Here is a 20,109-nt window from a genome sequence, read left to right on the forward strand (position 1 = left end):
TGGTAACGTTTCCTCTACTTTGTCCATAAATATCACCATATCGTCAGCATAAAGACCAATGGTATCCACTCGATCCGCAATATTTATTCCCTTAATGTCATCGGAGGTTCTTATGCGTATTGCCAAGGCCTCTATTGCCAAGGCGAAGAGAGCCGGGGATAGAGGACATCCCTGGAGAGTTCCCCTATATAAGGAAAAGGGCTCAGAAATGGCATTATTCACAACTATATGCGCCCTGGGCTTCATATATAGTATATCTATCCCTCTCAGAAATGTATCCCCAAAACCGTATTTCCTCAGACACGCAGATAGACAGGGCCACTCGAGAGAGTCAAAAGCCTTGGCTGTATCTAACGATGCTAGTGCCCAGTTATCTGTTTCTAGGGAGCTATACTGAATCACTGATTGAACCCGTCTAATATTGATGGAGGTGCTTTTTCCAGGCATAAAGCCAGTCTGGTCAGGGTGTATAAGGTCTAATATAATTGTGTTCAGTCTAGTAGCCAAAATTTTAGTAAAGATTTTATAATCCACACTTACCAGCGATATAGGGCGATACGACCCACATTCCAAAGGATCCTCCCCCTCTTTCCTGAGCATAATATTTGCATCATAAAATGTTTCGGGCACAGGTCCTCCCTCCCATATTTCCCGAAGTACCTTCAATAAGAGTGGCGCCAGTTGATCACGATATTTCTTGTAAAACTCAATAGGAAACCCATCTGGCCCAGGGGCTTTCCCAGTGGCCATATCCGCCATAGCATGTTCTACCTCCTCCAGGGTGAATTCAGCGTCCATAAAGGCCCGCTGGGTTGGACTCAATAAAGGAAACACTGTATCTGATAAATAATCCAAACACTCAAAAACATCAAGACCACTACCAGATTTATACAGCGCTTCATAGTAATCATGAAAGCATTGAAGTATCTTATCTGTAGAAGATACCAGTGAGCCGTCAAGTGTGCGGATTTGTAGTATAGTATTGGAGGTATTGTGCTGGCGTACTAAGAAGCCAAGGAGTGTGCTAGCCTGGTTCCCTAGTTCGAAGTAGGATTGACGGGTAAAGAATAATTTGCGTTTTGACTTAGTGTCTGCATGTTGAACATATAACCTCTGAGAGGCGAGCCACTCAGCCCTGTTACCACTAGTTTGACTAGTTATATAAGTAGCCTCCGAGTCTTTCAGCCGCTGCGCTCTCTCATCATCTTCCCCCGCCGTCACCCTTTTAATATAGGAAATTGTGGAGGACAAGCACCCCCTTAAATAGGCTTTTAGAGTATCCCAAAACAAACCAAGATTTTGGGGTTCCGGATGAGTTGAAGTGAAACAATTCAGCTGGTCAACCGTTCTATCATTAGAGTCAATTAATTTTAACCAGAAAGGGTTCAACTTCCAGGACATATTATATGAGTGGCCATATTTAAGTTTGAGGATAACTGGACTGTGGTCCGAAATCCCTCTATTGCCATGCTCAACACTATCCACCCACAGTGCCAAATTACTAGAACCGAATATGTAGTCTATGCGAGACCAAGATTGCCTGGTGGATGAGTGGCAGGTATACCCTTTAGTCTCAGGGTGACGCACTCTCCACAAATCCAGCCATCCACTACCACCCATAAACAACGCCAATTGGGAGGGGGGCTGAGACAGGGGCTCCCCAGTTGTCATGTCATCTAGTCTCAATCTGTCCAGAGAACCCTCCATGACTAGGTTAAGATCTCCCATACAAATAACACTAGCATCAGGATAATTTAAGGAGAAACCCAATGCCATGCGAAGGATCGAAGTGCTAGCGGGGGAGGGGTTATAGATACATAATATCACATTCTCACGAGTTAGAAAATGCATGTACAAATACAAAGCGACCTTCAGGATCCCGTCGTGCTTCCCTGGCCTCCCATCTAACATCTCTATGTATTAACAAAGAGACCCCTCTCGAGTAGCTGGTGTGGAATGCGTGGAGAGACCACTGCACCCACGGTTTTTGTGTATATTGGACTGAATCTCTAGTCAGATGCGTCTCCACTAGTGCCACACTATGCGGGCGATACCGTCTAATCTGCGAGAATACTTTAAATTTTCTTCCGGGGGGTGTTGTGAAATTGGATTTTGGGCTCCCCCGGTGGCCACTGGTGGAATTGAACTGGTGTGCATCATCCCCTCTGTTCACCTGTTTCCATCAGGATGTGGGAGTCGCTATTTAACCTTGCTCCTCTGTCACTTCCATGCCGGTCAACATTGTAATCAGAAGCCTTTCTGTGCATGTTCCTGCTTCTAGACAACTCCCAGCTAAGTTGGACTTTAGTCCTCGTTTGTTTTTGCATTTTGTTCCAGTTCACAGCTGTAGTTTCGTTTCTGTGTCTGGAAAGCTCTTGTGATCTGAAATTGCCACTCTGATGTTATGAGTTAATACTAGAGTCCTAAAGTAATTTCAGGATGGTATTTTGATAGGGTTTTCAGCTGACCATGAAAGTGCCCTTTCTGTCTTCCTGCTATCTAGTAAGCGGACCTCAATTTTGCTAAACCTATTTTCATACTACGTTTGTCATTTCATCTAAAATCACCGCCAATATATGTGGGGGCCTCTGTCTGCCTATCGGGGAAATTTCTCTAGAGGTGAGCCAGGACTATATTTTCCTCTGCCAGGATTAGTTAGTCCTCCGGCCGGCGCTGGGCGTCTAGGGATAAAAACGTAGGCAACGCTACCCGGCTACTGTTAGTTGTGCGGCAGGTTTAGTTCATGGTCAGTTTAGTTTCCATCCTTCCAAGAGCTAGTACTCATGTTTGCTGGGCTATGTTCTCTTGCCATTGAGAACCATAACAGGGGGGGTTTTGATACCTCGTATATTCCAAGTCATAAATATGATCTCAGATCCCATGTTTATACTTAAAAGAAAGGAAGATGTGGATTAGTACTCGGACCAGGTTCAGAGGCACCACACAAGGTATAAAGATAGTGTTGGCGGCAACCATACACATTGAACAATCAAAACTAATACAAAAAACCCAACATAACATAACTTGAACAGTAGAGAAGTACAATCCTGCGATCAAATAGAAAAGGGGATACCCTCACTGACTCCAGCGTCCAGTATTATTGATAAGCTCAGCACCCACACGAAGAGCTCCTTTTTCCATGTTGCCATTGGACAGAAAAGGCCGAATAGGAGTCTTTCACAGTGGACACCCTGTAGGACCGTAACCATTCGGCAACCTCCGCCGGGTCCGTAAAGAATAAGGAGGAACCATCATGGACAATACGTAGTCGAGCTGGATAAAGCATGGCGTAGATAATATTTTTATCTCGTAGCTGTTTCTTAATTTCCATAAACCGCGCCCGCTGTTTCTGGAGCTCCATGGAGAAATCTGGGAAAATCGATATGGTAGCATTGTTGAATTTGATTGGACCCTTATGTCGCGCCAAGCAGAGAATAGCATCCCTATCCCTGCAGTTAAGGAGGCGTGCCAAAAAAGGTCTAGGTGGAGCTCCAGGGGGGAGAGGTCTCGTTGGGACCCTATGGGTCCTTTCCACCGAGAATGTTGAGGAGAATCCGTTTCCCAGAGAGGTTCTAAGCCAGTCTTCCAGGAATTGTTCAGGTTACTGACCCTCCGAGCGCTCTGGTAGGCCAATAATTCGAATGTTATTGCGGCGCAGTCTATTCTCCAGGTCATCTGCCTTTTGTTTCCAGGCGTTTATGGAACCAGCGGCTTTTTTCAGGGTAGTCTTCATTGGGGTGATAGTATCCTCTATATGGGACACTCGTGTTTCAACCTCTGAAATGCGCCCTCTCATGGCCTGCATGTCATGCCGCAGACGACCCACTTCAGTATGCACGTCCTCTATCTTTTCAGTAAGGGACGATCTGGTGAGGGATATAGCCTGCATTAGTTGCTCAGATGCTTGTTTGAGGGTCAGTTCTTGCTCTCCCTCCTCAATACCATCGGAGGGGCGATTTTTACGCTGGGCCGGCGTAGAATTATTCCTGAGAGCACGTAATTATCAGGGGGGTCCTCCCTGGAGTATTTCCTTAATTTCTCAGCAGCCCCTGCCCCTTTGGAGTGATGCATGGTGGGCAGCTGAAGGAGCTATACAAGTCAGCGGACACAGCAGGATATAGGGCTGTGTTTTAGAGAAAAGAGGGCTACTGAACAGGCAGCTGGCGTATGGAGAGTTGTAAAAAGTATCAAATGTAGCCTGAGGTGCTATATATCGGGACGGGCCCACAGCCCCCACAGGAGGACCAGCAGGGAGGGGGTTAATCCCTCCATAGTTATGGCGCGGGCAGGAGGTGTCTGTCTGGCAGGGGGGGGGGGGGGGGGGCGCAGGGCCCAATCTTTCAGGGCACACACACCACGCCGCCCCTGTATATCCCAGGTTATCTGCTCACCTCCTGGGCAGCACCGCCAGAGTGATGATGAGCGCCTCTTCCCTCACTGTCAGGGCGTGCGCACTGGTAATGGCTGCTGCCCTCCGCAGTCACCGCCGCCCGTCCCGGAGCTCCCAGCCCCCTCACACCGATGCCACACAGCGTTCACCGCTGAAGAGCGCAGCCCCACCAAGTCCAGCAGATGAGAAGCCAGGTGTCAGAAGAAGCCGGCGCTGCGTCTTGTCCCGCCGGAGCGCGCGCACCAAGATGGCCGCCGCTGTACAGGTACCCTCAGTCTGTCCAGACCACTCACGGATTTCCGAGTCCCGGGTCCTCACTGCAGCCTTTCGGGGAGGTTACCCGACTCCTGGGGTCCCTAGGCGCCAATGCCAGCCGATACCGCTGGTAAATAAGGGGTCTTAATGGCAGGATAAGATCAGGATGGCCGGAGCTCTCACAAGGCATGTCTTTCCTCCACAGTTACATAGCCACGCCCCCCCTACTGATTAATTTTGATCACTGTGATAGACCCTATCACAGTGATCAAAATTAAAAAAAAAAGTAAATCAAATTCCCCATTGTCACCCCTTTAGTTAGGTAAAAATAATACATTAATAAAAAAACACAAATAATGTATTTTTCTCCATTCTTTGCATTTAGGAGTTGTGTTGGGGGGATAGGCTTATGGTTGTGGTTAGGATTAGGGGTTTGTTGCGGTTGGAGTTAGAATTGGGGGGTTTCCACTGTTTAGGTACATCAAGGGGTCTCCAAAAGTGACATGCCGTCCGCCATAGATTTCAGCCAAATTTGAGTTAAAAAATTCAAATGGTGCTCCGTCCCTTCTGAGCCCTGCCATGCGCCCAAACAGTGACTTTGCACCAAATACGGGGTATTGCAACACTTAGGAGAAACTGCGCAACAAATTGTATGGTTCATTTTCTCCTGATACCCTTGTGAAAATAAAAAAAGTAAGTCTAAAGAGAATTTTTTGCGAAAAAAGTAAAGTGTTCATTTTTTTTCCTCCCACATTGCTTTAGATCTCGGGAAGCACCTGAATGGTTAATAAAATTCTGAATATGGTTGTGAGCATCTTGAGGGGTGCAATTTTTAGAATGGTGTCAGTTTTGGGTATTTTCTGTCATATCAATCCTCCAAATGTGATGTGGTCCTTAAAAAAAAATTGGTTTTGTAAATTTTATTGGAAAAATGAGAAATCGCTGGTCAACTTTTAACCCATATGATGTTCTTACAAAAAAAGGATTTTTCAAATTTGTGCTGATGTAAAGTTGACATGTGGGAAATGTTATTTATTAACTATTTTGTATGACATGACTGATTTGAGGGCACAAAAATTAAAAGTTTGAAAATTGCAAAATTTTCATCATTTTGGACAAACTTCCATTTTTTTAATAAATAAATGCAAGTCATAGAAGAAATTTTACCACCATCATGAAGTACAATATGTCTCAATCAGTGGGATACGCGTTCCAGAACTATAACCTCTAAGTGACAGAGGTCAGAATTGTAAAAATTAGCCTGGTCACTAAGGAGTCCAGTACAAGACAAGGGGTCCAGACAAGTTATCCTCATACCCCTTGCTTGGCACCAATAAAATAATAAAGCTTATACTCCCCTCCCGTGCGGACACGGTTCCTGCGGTGTCGGCATTCGCTCTCCCCAGAACTCTTGAGGGGCAGTGTCACGTGACCCCGATGCCCAAAAAGTGCCGACGTCACTGTCCTCGCCTCTTGTCGAACTGAGCATGAAGAGGAAATCAGATCAGCTGCAGCCAGGACTTCCTCTTCATGCTCGATTTGTCCAAAGGTGGGGACAGCGACGCTAGCGCTGATTGGGCGTCGGGTCATGTTCATCGCACGAGAGCCCTGGGGTGAGTGAGTGCAGACACCATGGAAACAGCGCCAGCACAGGAGGAGAGTATAGGTTTTATTATTTTATGGGAGATCAACATTTTGATCAAGAAGGGGTTGTCCAAGTAGTGGACATCCCCTTTAAGCGGTCTAGTGAGAATCTTTTTGGCCTCCAAAGAGAAGAACTGTAACATACTGTAGTTGGCATACTAGTGGTATATGATGTGGGCCTTGTATATGTACAGATATTATAGTGACAAAGAGAAAAGCTGGATTGATGCGCATTTTAAAAAAGTTATTAGATTTGAGGTTTCTCTTTACCTGTACGCAAAAGAACTTCTGGTGCAATGTAGTTCGGGGTGCCAACCAGAGAGTGCGCCAAGCACCTTTGATGCTGTTTTGCCGCCCTCCACTCCAGAGGCTTAGGTCTGTCACTACATCTGCAATTTGCAAGATCACCCCATTCACTGCTGAAATCCATGCTGTCTTGTCGCAGGTGGTCACCTATGCCAGAACAGAAGTGCATAATCACAAAACAATGCCAGAAAATGCTCAATACCCTATTACTAGTGATGAGCCAGCACGCTCGAATCAAGCATCTTCGGCGTGCTCTAATTGTATGTTCCAGTCGGCATGGCTTTATGTCTCACAGCTGTTTGACAGCCATAACACATGAAGTGTTAGTTAATCCTCCCATGTGTGGCGGATGTCGAACATATGCCGAAGATGTTCGATTAGTACTCGAGCATGCTCGGATAACACCTTATCCGAGAACGACCGCTCATCAACCTACTATGCAAAAAGATTTAAAAAATTGCATGGTGGCCAAGAGTTGATGGTAAACTTCAGTGTCTACATTCCCAGTCAGCAGAAGAGAAACAAAATGAGTAACTTCACTGGGTGAAATATTTTGTACAGCTAACAGCCCCATTTACATGGTTTGTATGCAATGGTTTAAATCAGCGATCAGCAACCTCTTTCGTACAAATAGAAAAAGAAACACATACAGTTGTGGCCAAAAGTATTGACACCCCTGCAATTCTGTCAGATAATACTCAGTTTCTTCCTGAAAATAATTGCAAACACAAATTCTTTGTTATTATTAACATTCATTTAATTTGTCTTAAATGAAAAAACACAAAAAGAATTGTCCTAAAGCCAAATTGGATATAATTCCACACCAAACATAAAAAAGGGGGTGGGCAAAAGTATTGGCACTGTTCGAAAAATCATGTGATGCTTCTCTAATTTGTGTAATTAACAGCACCTGTAACTTACCTGTGGCACCTAACAGGTGTTGGCAATAACTAAATCACACTTGCAGCCAGCTGACATGGATTAAAGTTGACTCAACCTCTGTCCTGTGTCCTTGTGTGTACCACAATGAGCATGGAGAAAAGAAAGAAGACCAAAGAACTGTCTGAGGACTTGAGAAACCAAATTGTGAGGAAGCATGAGCAATCTCAAGGCTACAAGTCCATCTCCAAAGACCTGAATGTTCCTGTGTCTACCGTGCACAGTGTCATCAAGAAGTTTAAAGCCCATGGGGCACTGTGGCTAACCTCCCTAGATGTGGACGGAAAATAAAAATTGACAAGAGATTTCAACGCAAGATTGTGCGGATGTTGGATAAAGAACCTCGACTAACATCCAAACAAGTTCAAGCTGCTCTACAGTCCGAGGGTACAACAGTGTCAACCCGCACTATCCGTCGGCGTCTGAATGAAAAGTGACTGTATGGTAGGAGACCCAGGAAGACTCCACTTCGTACCCCGAGACATAAAAAAGCCAGGCTGGAGTTTGCCAAAACTTACTTGAAAAAGCCTAAAACGTTTTGGAAGAATGTTCTCTGGTCAGATGAGACAAAAGTAGAGCTTTTTGGGCAACGGCATCAACATAGGAGATTACAGGAGAAAAAAAGAGGCATTCAAAGAAAAGAACATGGTCCCTACAGTCAAACATGGCGGAGGTTCCCTGATGTTTTGGGGTTGCTTTGCTGCCTCTGGCACTGGACTGCTTGACCGTGTGCATGGCATTATGATGTCTGAAGACTACCAACAAATTTTGCAGCATAATGTAGGGCCCAGTGTGAGAAAGCTGGGTCTCCCTCAGAGTTCATGTGTCTTCCAGCTGGACAATGACCCAAAACACTTCAAAAAGCACTAGAAAATGGTTTGAGAGAAAGCACTGAAGACTTCTAAGTTGGCCAGCAATGAGTCCAGACCTGAATCCCATAGAACACCTGTGGAGAGATCTAAAAATGGCAGTTTGGAGAAGTCACCCTTCAATTATCAGGGACCTGGAGCAGTTTGCCAAAGAAGAATGGTCTAAAATTCCAGCAGAGCAATGTAAGAAACGCACTGATTGTTACCGGAAGCGGTTGGTCGCAGTTATTTTGGCTAAAGGTTGTGCAACCAAGTATTAGGCTGAGGGTGCCAATACTTTTGTCAGGCCCATTTTTGGAGTTGTGTGTGAAATGATCAATGTTTTACTTTATTCTCTTTTGTGTTTTTTCATTTAAGACAAATTAAATGAAGATAATAATACCAAAGAATTTGTGATTGCAGTCATTTTCAGGAAGAAACTGAGTATTATCTGACAGAATTGCAGGGGTGTCAATACTTTTGGCCACAACTGTACCAAAGCTTGCTGACCGCTGGTCTGAACACTTGCCAAGGGCTTGACGGCTTTCCCAAACGGTGTATTCTGAACACACTAATATACATACCCATCTGTAATCAGACATCATCACCGGCTGCATCCACTGAATCTTAGGCGTTCCTGTATTATATGACCCTCAAAACAAGGCACTCAAGGCAGATCCCAGTTACCATTTGAAGGGGTGGTCTACTTTTTCAAATACCTTACTAGTGGGCATAGAATGGTGAAAACGGAGAGAAGAGGAGAAAAAAAAAAAAAAAAGATATTGTATTTTGTGGACATTAAGACGCACCCCAAATTTGGGGAAGGAAAGGATTTTTTTTTTAAATAAAATGGTGGCGCTTCTTATAGTGCGCTTTTACAATATACAGCTGCTGGCATTCCTCTGCCGTTCTACTGGCTTTCTCTCCCATCAGGACATGTCAGGTCAATACTGCAGCCACTAAGATGCAGCCCTGACCCGCCATCCAAGCTGGAAGAGAAACTTAGGGTATGTTTCCACGTTCAGGATTGCATCATGATTTGATCATCATTTGACACAGGTAAAATCTGCACCTGAGGTCACTAGCAGGTCATCTGCGTTTTTCATGTGTTTTTTGACGCGTTTTTCACGCGGATTTGTGTTTTTGTAAGCTCAATAAAGATATACAAAAAAAAAATAATTGTGATGTCATTTCTTGTCCAACCTCTTCATTTACATACTCCATTGAAGAATAATGTTTACACACAGATAGATGATAGATATGGGATAGATAGATCCATCGTATCTCTCCATCGATATATCTAATCGATAGATATATCTATAGATAGCTAGATATATCGATACTTAGATAATAGATAAATAGATAGATAATACCAAGCCCAATGTTTAGTATATCTATAGATATATCTATCTATAGACATATCTATCTATAGACAGATTGATTTTTATATAGATAGATGGATAATCTAAGGAGTACTTCAGTCTGTCTGTCTTTCCTCTCCTGGACGCAGACTCGCCAGCACCCCCACTATACCACCGACGTCGGCTTATACAGCAATGGATTCCTGCACAACGCTGCACCCTCCGGACCTAGACGAGTATTTTGAGCGTCCTGCAACACAGGGTTACTATTATCCCTATTTAACGTGTTACAGTTCCACTTCTACAGTGTATTCCATTACCTCAATACAGACCGCATCCCATGTGGTAAACCTAAACCTAATCAGTTTTTGCGACACTGATCAAGGCCACGGTGTGGCCGAAACATCTTAATTGCCTGTCGCTCATCACCTATAAACTTTTTCACTTGAAGCAAATTCTTTCTAGCCAAGAGTGCAGTGATTATCGACTTTCTATATTTATGGGCGCTCAGTTTCCATTCACTAGCACCACATACCTTAGTCATGTGCCAGCCATTTGTCTCTTCTGTTTCTGTCTGTAACGGAAATCCCACGTCACTGATTGGTTAGTCCGGCCGCGAATTGGCCCCTCCCTACTACCCTCTAGTCAGTGCCAGTGTGTTGCCCCATCCCGGACCAACTTTTTACTATTGATGCTGGCTATGCAGAATCAATAGTAAAAAGATATAAAGTTAAAAAAAATAAAAAATCATGCTATTCTGACCCTCCGTCGCCTCCGCAGCTTTCCTGCTCCTCCCGATGCTCTTGGCAGCTTCCGTTCCCAGAGATGCACTGCAAGATTACCCAGATGACTAGCGGTCTCGCGAGACCGCTAAGTCATCTGGGTAATGTCGCAATGCATCTCTGGGAACAGAAGCTGCCGGCCACATCGCGAGGAGCGGGACAGCTTCGGTGGCCGACAGAAGGTGAGTATATAACTTTTTTATTTTCATTCTTTTTTTCCACAGGGATATGGTGCCCACACTGCTATATACTGCGTGGGCTGTGCTATATACTGCGTGGGCTGTGCTATATACTGCGTGGGCTGTGCTATATACTGCGTGGGCTGTGCTATATACTGCGTGGGCTGTGCTATATACTGCGTGGGCTGTGCTATATACTGCGTGGGCTGTGCTATATACTGCGTGGGCTGTGCTATATACTGCGTGGGCTGTGCTATATACTGCGTGGGCTGTGCTATATACTGCGTGGGCTGTGCTATATACTGCGTGGGCTGTGCTATATACTGCGTGGGCTGTGCTATATACTGCGTGGGCTGTGCTATATACTGCGTGGGCTGTGCTATATACTGCGTGGGCTGTGCTATATACTGCGTGGGCTGTGCTATATACTGCGTGGGCTGTGCTATATACTGCGTGGGCTGTGCTATATACTGCGTGGGCTGTGCTATATACTGCGTGGGCTGTGCTATATACTGCGTGGGCTGTGCTATATACTGCGTGGGCTGTGCTATATACTGCGTGGGCTGTGCTATATACTGCGTGGGCTGTGCTATATACTGCGTGGGCTGTGCTATATACTGCGTGGGCTGTGCTATATACTGCGTGGGCTGTGCTATATACTGCGTGGGCTGTGCTATATACTGCGTGGGCTGTGCTATATACTGCGTGGCTGCTATATACTATGCGGCTGTGCTATATACTACGTGGCCAGCCGCAACCAATCAGCGATATTGGCGCGGAATTTAACCCCCCACTCACAGCGCAACGTACATACATACATATTCTAGAATACCCGATGCGTTAGAATCGGATCGGGCCACCATCTAGTAGATATGCAATAGCAAGGCCGATGTTTATTAATGAACGTTTAATTAAAAAAATGAAAAAAAAGGAGAAAAAAAAATGGCGTGGCCTCCCACGCAATTTTCTGCGCAAGAGGGGGAAAGCCAATGGCTGGGGGCCAATATTTGTAGCCTGGGAAGGGGTTAATACCCATGGCCCCTCTCTAGGCTATGAATATCAACCCACAGCTGCCTGCGTAGCCTTTACTGGCTACTAAATTTACGGCGTGGCGACGCATTGTAAACAGACATGCTGCGTGCTGAAAAGACGCGGGTCTGCCACCTGCGTTTTTTACCGCATAGTGGAGACGGGATTTCATGACATTTCCTCCACTATGCAGTAACATCTGGACGCTGCGTGTTTGATGCTGTGGCTCTAAGCAGCGTCAAACACGCAGCACTTCCTGAACGTGGAAACATACCCTTAGGCAGAATTGTTAAGGCAGTCCCCCCCCCCCCCCATTTAAATGTAACACTTGCTCCATCCTGTGCCCATAGTAGTAGAGAGCAACCGCCTTTAATGTTTATTATAAGCATTTCTCCAAGTCAGTGTACATTCTTGAACATAATTCAGGGTACGTTTAATCCTTACCACTTTGATAGTACTTTGAATCATGCGTCCATCGAAATCCTGTGCACAAGCCAAAATCAGTGAGTTTAATGTGCCCATCACGATCAATAAGGATATTGTCAGGTTTGATGTCACGGTGAATGAAGCCCATTTTATGGACACTTTCCACTGCGCAGGTGAGCTCTGCTATGTAGAACTGAGCCAAATCTTCAGGGAAAACCTCTTTCCGGATGAGGAGGCTCATCATATCTCCGCCTGGAATATAATCCATCACAAAGTACAGGTTGTCTTTGTCTTGGAAAGAGTAGTACAGGCGTACAACCCATTCATTATCTGCTTCTGCTAAGATGTCTCTCTCAGCCTTGACATGGGCTACTTGGTTACGTAATAACACATCTTTCTTTCGTAATGTTTTCATTGCGTACAGCGCATTGGTATCAGTCTTTCTGGCTAGGCACACTTCCCCAAAGGCTCCGATTCCCAGAGTTTTGATCTTCACAAACATGGATTTCTCCATTTTGGCTCTCTTAAGTCGGATGTAGTTTGATTCCTTCTGACAAAGCATCTTTCTCATTTGGTCCTGGGCATCTGGAGACAAACCCACCTATTGAAAATGTAATAATATGAGAACATTTTATAGAAGAACCTCCATAAATAATTCGGTTCTGGACACATTTACCAAGAAAATGGCACTACTATAAGTGTCAGTGTTAGCAGTTTGCAATAGTTCAATGCTGGATATTTACCATTATACATAACTATCACGGCCGACACGTCCATAGTGTGCTTTATGAGATTAATATCTAGTAAAAGATAAACTGCCAGTATTAAAGGTTTTAGTACCGTTATTATCAAGAAAAGGTTCATTGAATGCAATAATTTTCCTTTCTGTAAAAAAATAAATAAATTATGCTCTAAGTATTGTCCGTGCATCCTCCCCCACACGATATGACATCAAGCTTGGACAGACGCAACGAATTAGCATGGGACCCATGCAATACTCACTAGGTAGTAAGGCTGCTGAGGCAACTGCACCTGAGAATGTGAAGTTGTGCCTCCCCGACTACTGCTGGAGTATGCCTGGTAAGCCCCTTTACTGATACCAGCTTGTGCACATGTACCAATGCAGCTATGAAAAATTATCAGGTTTCTGCTACTGGAAGTCAGGCTCAGTGAACCTCATTTATTAGATTACACTGGTCAACAGCATTTTTGGTGCCAAAGATATTTCATCGAATTTAGGGTATTTTTGGGGTGCTGATTCTGAATATGTCATCAGTTTTGCCAGATTGGCTCAAGTTTTAGAGATTTTTGGTATCTTATTTATAGCACTTGTTGGTAAATGCGACGCATCATCTCATTAATTTCTTTGGATTAGTACTTGAACTGAGCAGTTCTCAATATAGTTTTGTGTTAATTAGTGTTCTAAAAGTTTGTTCATAGCTTGATTTTTGCACTAACTTTATGTTGTTGTCTGTTTTCCAGTGAAAAGCATGAACTCATCAAGAAGAAGTTGTCTTAACGATCCAGACTCATTCTGTTACATTTGTGGTGAATACACACTGCCAAAACATAGAAGAAACATAACAGACTTCGTAAAAAAAGTGTATTTTGCCTATTTTGGGGTTATGCTTGGGGACCAAGACAAGTTTTGGGCACCACACATAGTGTGCAAAGCATGTATCGAATTATTACGAAAATGGAGCAAAGGACAAAGAAAAAGCTTCAAATTTGGTGTTCCAATGGTGTGGAGAGAGCCAAAAAATCATCATGATGACTGTTATTTATGGTAAACACAGGTACAGGCACATCTTCACAATGATGGACAGGCCTTCTTGCAGATTCCATGTTACTCCCATTTTCATTTCTTATGCTTATTAAATCCTTGCACTTGCACTGCACAGAAATAACAGTCATCATGATGATTTTTTGGCTCTCTCCACACCATTGGAACACCAAATGTGAAGCTTTTTCTTTGTCCTTTGCTCCATTTTCGTAATAATTCGATACATGCTTTGCACACTATGTGTGGTGCCCAAAACTTGTCTTGGTCCCCAAGCATAACCCCAAAATAGGCAAAATACACTTTTTTTACGAAGTCTGTTATGTTTCTTCTATGTTTTGGCAGTGTGTATTCACCACAAAAGTAACAGAATGAGTCTGGATCGTTAAGACAACTTCTTGATGAGTTCATGCTTTTCACTGGAAAACAGACAACAACATAAAGTTAGTGCAAAAATCAAGCTATGAACAAACTTTTAGAACACTAATTAACACAAAACTATATTGAGAACTGCTCAGTTCAAGTACTAATCCAAAGAAATTAATGAGATGATGCGTCGCATTTACCAACAAGTGCTATAAATAAGATACCAAAAATGTCAAAAACTTGAGCCAATCTGGCAAAACTGATAGCATATTCAGAATCAGCACCCCAAAAATACCCCAAATTCATTAAAATATTTTGGACACCAGAAAAAAAAATTTTTTTTGTTGACCTGTGTTATTGATGGAAGTCTGATTTCTGGCACAACCGCCGATCACCTGATTGAAGGAGGTGTGAATAGGATGTTAGAGAGCCGCTATGTCAATCAGTTGAGTTGTGGCGGTTGTGGGGGGTCAGGAGTCACCCTGCCACAGATCTGATAGTGAAGGCCATTCTCGAGAATCGGCCATCATCATCATAGTCCGGGAAATTCAGTTTGGCCAGTCACCTTCCACTGTATGAACCCAGACATGTTTTCTAAAGTTTTGCATATGAACTGTGTATCTGTGCAGAACTTGCCATTTCTATAGGTAACTTTTATCCAGCATCAACAAAATCCCCAAATAAGACGATTCAACACTAAAATGGAAAAGTGTGAAGGGAAACAAAAACAACTCTTTAGTAAAATTCGCACATATGAGTATGCATACAAAATGAGTAGTTGTTACATGGTTGTGCAAAAAAAACAATCACAAGCATACGAGTTTTGAAGGCTTGAAGTTACATGTGCAGGGATCTGTGAAATGGGCAGCCTCATGCTTACATTACTATCACATAGGATACACATGCAGCCGCCTAGGAAGGTCATGCATCATGGCGCTGACATTTACTTGCCTACCCAGTAATGGAGGCTTGAAGAGCTCAGCCAAGCTCCAACCTTATCTGTTAGTGTGTGGGGAAGAGGAAAAGAGATATAGAAAATCTAAGAGCAGACAAACATTCAAAAAGTAAATCTAAGAGCAGACAAAAAGTAGTGAAATCATCAAATAAATGTAAAAGGGTAACTGTATTTTCAAGGAACTATTCAGCATAAGCTGCCATGTGTGTACATGAGGAATAACACCATTTCTCGCCATTCTATGGCTTCTATCCTGCATCTTCACCAGATTCCCCCCTACAGCCTCGATCTCAATTTGTAATCCTTTTGAGCAGATGGGAGGTGACAAGCTGCTATGATCTCCATCATATACAGCACACATTCATATTTTAGCATACAGAAATGAAAACATCAACATGGAGGATATTATCTAGCAGAGTAGAGCTGTCTGGATGTGACTGTGCTCTGTGGTGGAAAATTCGTCACGATCTTTGTGTTTTCCTCTGCCTGTTTCCTCTCCCTGCAGCTCACTTTTCTTCCCCCTTACCCTCTACATACAATATCATGGACAGTGTCACACGACACCATGGTGCGCCTGCAGTCTGTCTAGTCTGAACAAGATGGATTTGCCTTTTATTTTTCAGAGGATGGGAAGTTCAGGAAGCATTTTGACGTTTCTCAAGTGGGGAATAAAACAGATTTATCTGACAATACACATTATAAAGTTTCTTATATTTACTTGTATCACTGATTAATGCAAAGTTTGTTGAAAGTACAGTTTTCCTTGTTAAAATAAAGAGTAATAATATATATATATATATATATATATATATATATATATATATATATATATATTTCTATGGTTCATGAAGTACAGTTATAAGCATGTTTTACACTTTTATAATCAAGTCCATCAAGTTTATGCAAACACTCAATATTTACAGTGGTGACCCTTATTTTTTAAAGAGAATTTGCCCTGACATGCTGGATATCAGTTTCTGGGCCAAATCCTGACTGACGGCAACTGATTCTTGCCTAATCAGTGCTAGGTGCTTACCACAATTTCTGTGTGTTTATTTGTCCACCTGTTTGAGGATTGACCACAGGTCCTCAATGGGCTTGAGATCTGGAGAGTTCCCTGGCCATGGACTCAACATTTCAAAGCATTGTTCACAGGGCATTGTTTTGGGGCAAAATTGTGAGTGAGCCAACAACATGGATGAAAGGTCAACACATGAATGGGCTCAGGTTTCTTTACTGTTGGCATGACACAGAACTCATGGAAACGCTCGCTATTTCCTTCTCTGGACAATCATTCCAACAGATGTACCAAACAGCCTGAAAGGGCTTCATCAAAGAAAATAACTACTCCACCCCTCAGCACTCAACATAAATAGGGAAAAACTCTGCACTTAGAGGTTGAGAAGTAGAATATTGAAATATTTTAATCAGACAATCCAGCTGCACAAAATATTAATGTTTTGGTCCTAGACCCAAGATCTAAATCAGAAGGAAACTGTGTAAAACATAAAAACCCCAAGTTATAAGTGGCTAAGCTACTTTCACACTAGCGTTTTTGGCTGCACGTCGCAATGCGTCGTTGTGGATAAAAAACGCATCCTGCAAAGTTGTCTGCAGGATGCTTTTCTCCATAGACTTTTATTAGCGACGCAGTGCCACAGGTCGCAACCGTCGTGCAACGGTTGCGTCGTGTTTTGGCGCACCGCCTCCACAAAAAAAGTTACATGTAACTTTTTTTGTGCGTCGAGTCCATTTTCGACTGCGCATGCGTGGCCGAAACTCCGCCCCCTCCTCCCCGGACATTACGATGAAGCAGCGGAAGCGTCTTAAGACTGCTTCCGCTGCCCACGTCGGGCATTTTTTGCACAGTATGCGTCGGTACGTCGGGCCTGACGCAGCGCGACGGCCCCGTACCGATGCTAGCGTGAAAGCAGCCTAAGTGAACAAAACGTTCATATTTTTTGGTCCATGACCAGGAAATTCCTCAGATCTCTGTCCCACTGAGAATCTGTGGCCAATCCCAGAAACAAAAATTAAGAAATGATTAGCTCCAAGCATGGATTAGGCAAGATTGGGTTGACATCAATTAGGATTTGACCCAAAGGCCAAAATCCTGAATGGTAGGGCGAACTGCAGAAATCTTGAAAAGTAAGGGTCAACACAGTAAGGCTACGTGCACATGGTGATTAGTTGAGGCAGATTTTTCTGCAGCAAAAACCAGAGTGTTGACAAGAAAAACCCTGCATAAAATGTGCTTTTTACGTGTACTTTTGCTGTATTTTGTCCAATTAATTTGAATGGGCATAAAATGCTTTAAGAACTGAAATGCTGCAGATTTGAAAAAATGCTTAGATAGCTCAAACCTGCAAGAGAAAATATGCAGTATGTGCATGAGATTTTAGAAATCTCATTCACTTTGCTGGTACTGTAAAATTATGTTTTTCTTGCAGCAAAAACGTGCTGAAAAAAATGCAAAGATTGAACAAGTCTTAATTGTACTTCAGTAACCATAGAAATATCCAACTGAAAGATCTACAAACACTGCAGCAAACCTTCGTGAAAACCAAAACATTATATTTCCATTGTCAACATCCAGGTCTCATAAAATAGAGAACAATCCTTAGGCCAGGGTCACACTTGCGTGTGCAATGCGAGAAACTCACACGAGTCTCTCGCATCAATACCCGGCACTGCCACCAGCACTCAGGACCGGAGTGTGCGGCTGCATGTACTTTACATTGCTGAACGCTCCGGGTCCCGAGTGCCGGCGGCAGTGCCGGGTATTGATGCGAGAGACTCGTGCGAGTTTCTCGCACTGCACTCGCAAGAGTGACCCCGGCCTTACTTTCAAGCTTCCTGTGTCAAGTCTATACAAGAGTAGGATTGCACAAACTATTATAACAATAAAAACACAAAAAGCAGACTAGACATTGGATAGTTGTCGCTCGGTCTCACCAGAAATCTAACATATACATCTCTGTCAAAAATTAAAGACCACTGCAAAATGTTCAGTTTGTCTGATTTTTCTCTTTATAGGTAGATTTTTGAGGAAAATGTCAATTGTTCTATTATTCTATAAAACTTGCGAACTGGGCAGGTTGTTCTTCGTGAAGGGCGTATTAATCAAGCCGCATACAAGGTTATCCTGGAAAACAGTTGACTCCTTCTGCTCAGGCAATGTTCCCCAACTCTGAGGACTGTTTTTTCCAGCAGGACAATGCGCCACACAGCTAGGTCAATCAAGGTGTGGATGAAGGACCACCACATCAAATCCCTGTCATGGGCAGCCCAATCTCAAGACCTGAACCCCACTGAAAACCTCTGGAATGTAACCAAGAGGATGATGGATTGTCACAAGCCATCAAACAAAGAAGAACTGCTTACATTTTTGTACCAGGAGTGGCATAAGGTCACCCAAAAGTAGTGTGAAAGACTGGTGGAAAGCATGCCAAGACGCATGAAAGCTGTGATTAAAAATCATGGCTATTCCACAAAATATTAATTTCTGAACTCTTCCTGAGTTAAAACATTAGTATTGTTGTTTCTAAATGATTATGAACTTTTTTCTGCATTATTTGAGGTCTGCAAGCAATGCATTTTTTTGTTATTTTGACTATTTCTCATTTTCAGAAAATACAAATATATTGCTTGGAACTTCGGAGACATGTGGTCAGTAGTTTATAGAATAAAAGGACAATTTACATTTTACTCAAAACTATACCTATGAAGAGAAAAATCAGACAAACTGACAATTTTGCAGTGGTCTCTTAATTTTTGCCAGAGCTGTACAGTTGTAGCCAGAATGCCCTTGTTACAGGCTCTTCAGACTTCAATATGCCCAATGTATGTGCCCTCTTTGTAGCTCATATTTGTCCACCTTATAGAGGACCCGTCACCAAGTAAAAAATGGACAGTTATTGCTCTTATTATATGCCTGCTGCTCCTGAGTATTCCGTTTTTTTTTTTTTTTTTTCCTCCTTTTAACCCCTTTAAAGTCCAGGGGTATTTCAGTTTTTGAATTTCAGTTTTTTGCTCCTTCTTCCCAGAGCCATAACTTTTTTTATTTTTTGGGCAATATGGCCATGTGAGGACTTGTTTTTTGTGGGACAAGTTGTACTTTTGAACAACACCATTGGTTTTAACATATTGTGTACTGGAAAACGGGAAAAAAATCCAAGTGCGGTGAAATTGCAAATAAAAGTGCAATTCCAGAGTTGTTTTTTACCATGTCCACTAAATGCTAAAACTGACCTGACCTGTTCGTAGACACAAAACATGTCTAGGTTCTTTTTTTATTAGAGTTGTAAGAAAAACCAAACAAAATGGCGCCATTTTACGAGACCACCTCCATTTTTCGTGATCTGGGGTTGGGTGAGAGCTTATTTTATGCGTGTCGAGCTCATGTTTTGATACCATTGTGGTGCAGATATGATCTTTTGATTGCCCATTATTGCAATGTAGCGGCGACCCAAGAAAAACGTAATTCTGACATTTTAAATTGTTTTCTCGTTACGCCATTTAGCATTCAAGTTAATTTTTTTTTATCGATAGATCGGGCGATTCTGAACCCGGCAATACCAAACATGTGTATATTTGATTTTTTTTGTTTTATTTTGAATGGGGTGAAGGGGGGCGATTTGAACTTTTATACATTTTTTTTAAACTTTTTTTTTTTTTTTTTTTTTACTTTCTGCATGCTTCAATAGTCTCCATGGGAGACCAGAAGCTGCAGTACTTGGATCGCCTCTGCTACACACAGGCGATGATCAGATCGCCTGTGTGTAGCAGAAATGTTCACTTGCTATGAGCGCCGACCACCAGGCGGCACTCATAGCGATCTGGCAATGAC

The 20,109-nt window shown here is 43.1% G+C and overlaps 1 protein-coding gene across 4 annotated transcripts in view; it reads right to left on the minus strand.

Moving 5' to 3' along the window:
• LATS1 (large tumor suppressor kinase 1) overlaps positions 1–20,109 on the minus strand; it is a 46,905-nt gene that overhangs the window by 9,373 nt on the left and 17,423 nt on the right. For 2 of the 4 annotated variants that reach the window (XM_077289151.1, XM_077289152.1), the window contains exons 5-6: positions 12,178–12,760; positions 6,560–6,742 (exon numbers count right to left, since the gene is read on the minus strand). In XM_077289151.1, the coding sequence (XP_077145266.1) occupies positions 6,560–6,742; positions 12,178–12,760 (766 nt within the window). Of the gene's footprint in view, positions 1–6,559; positions 6,743–12,177; positions 12,761–15,260; positions 15,305–18,350; positions 20,088–20,109 lie in introns of those variants that run through there. The other 2 variants (XM_077289154.1, XR_013221755.1) reach the window with 2 other exon arrangements.

Source organism: Ranitomeya variabilis, chromosome 2 (assembly GCF_051348905.1).
Source record: "Ranitomeya variabilis isolate aRanVar5 chromosome 2, aRanVar5.hap1, whole genome shotgun sequence".
Taxonomy (NCBI): domain Eukaryota; kingdom Metazoa; phylum Chordata; class Amphibia; order Anura; family Dendrobatidae; genus Ranitomeya; species Ranitomeya variabilis.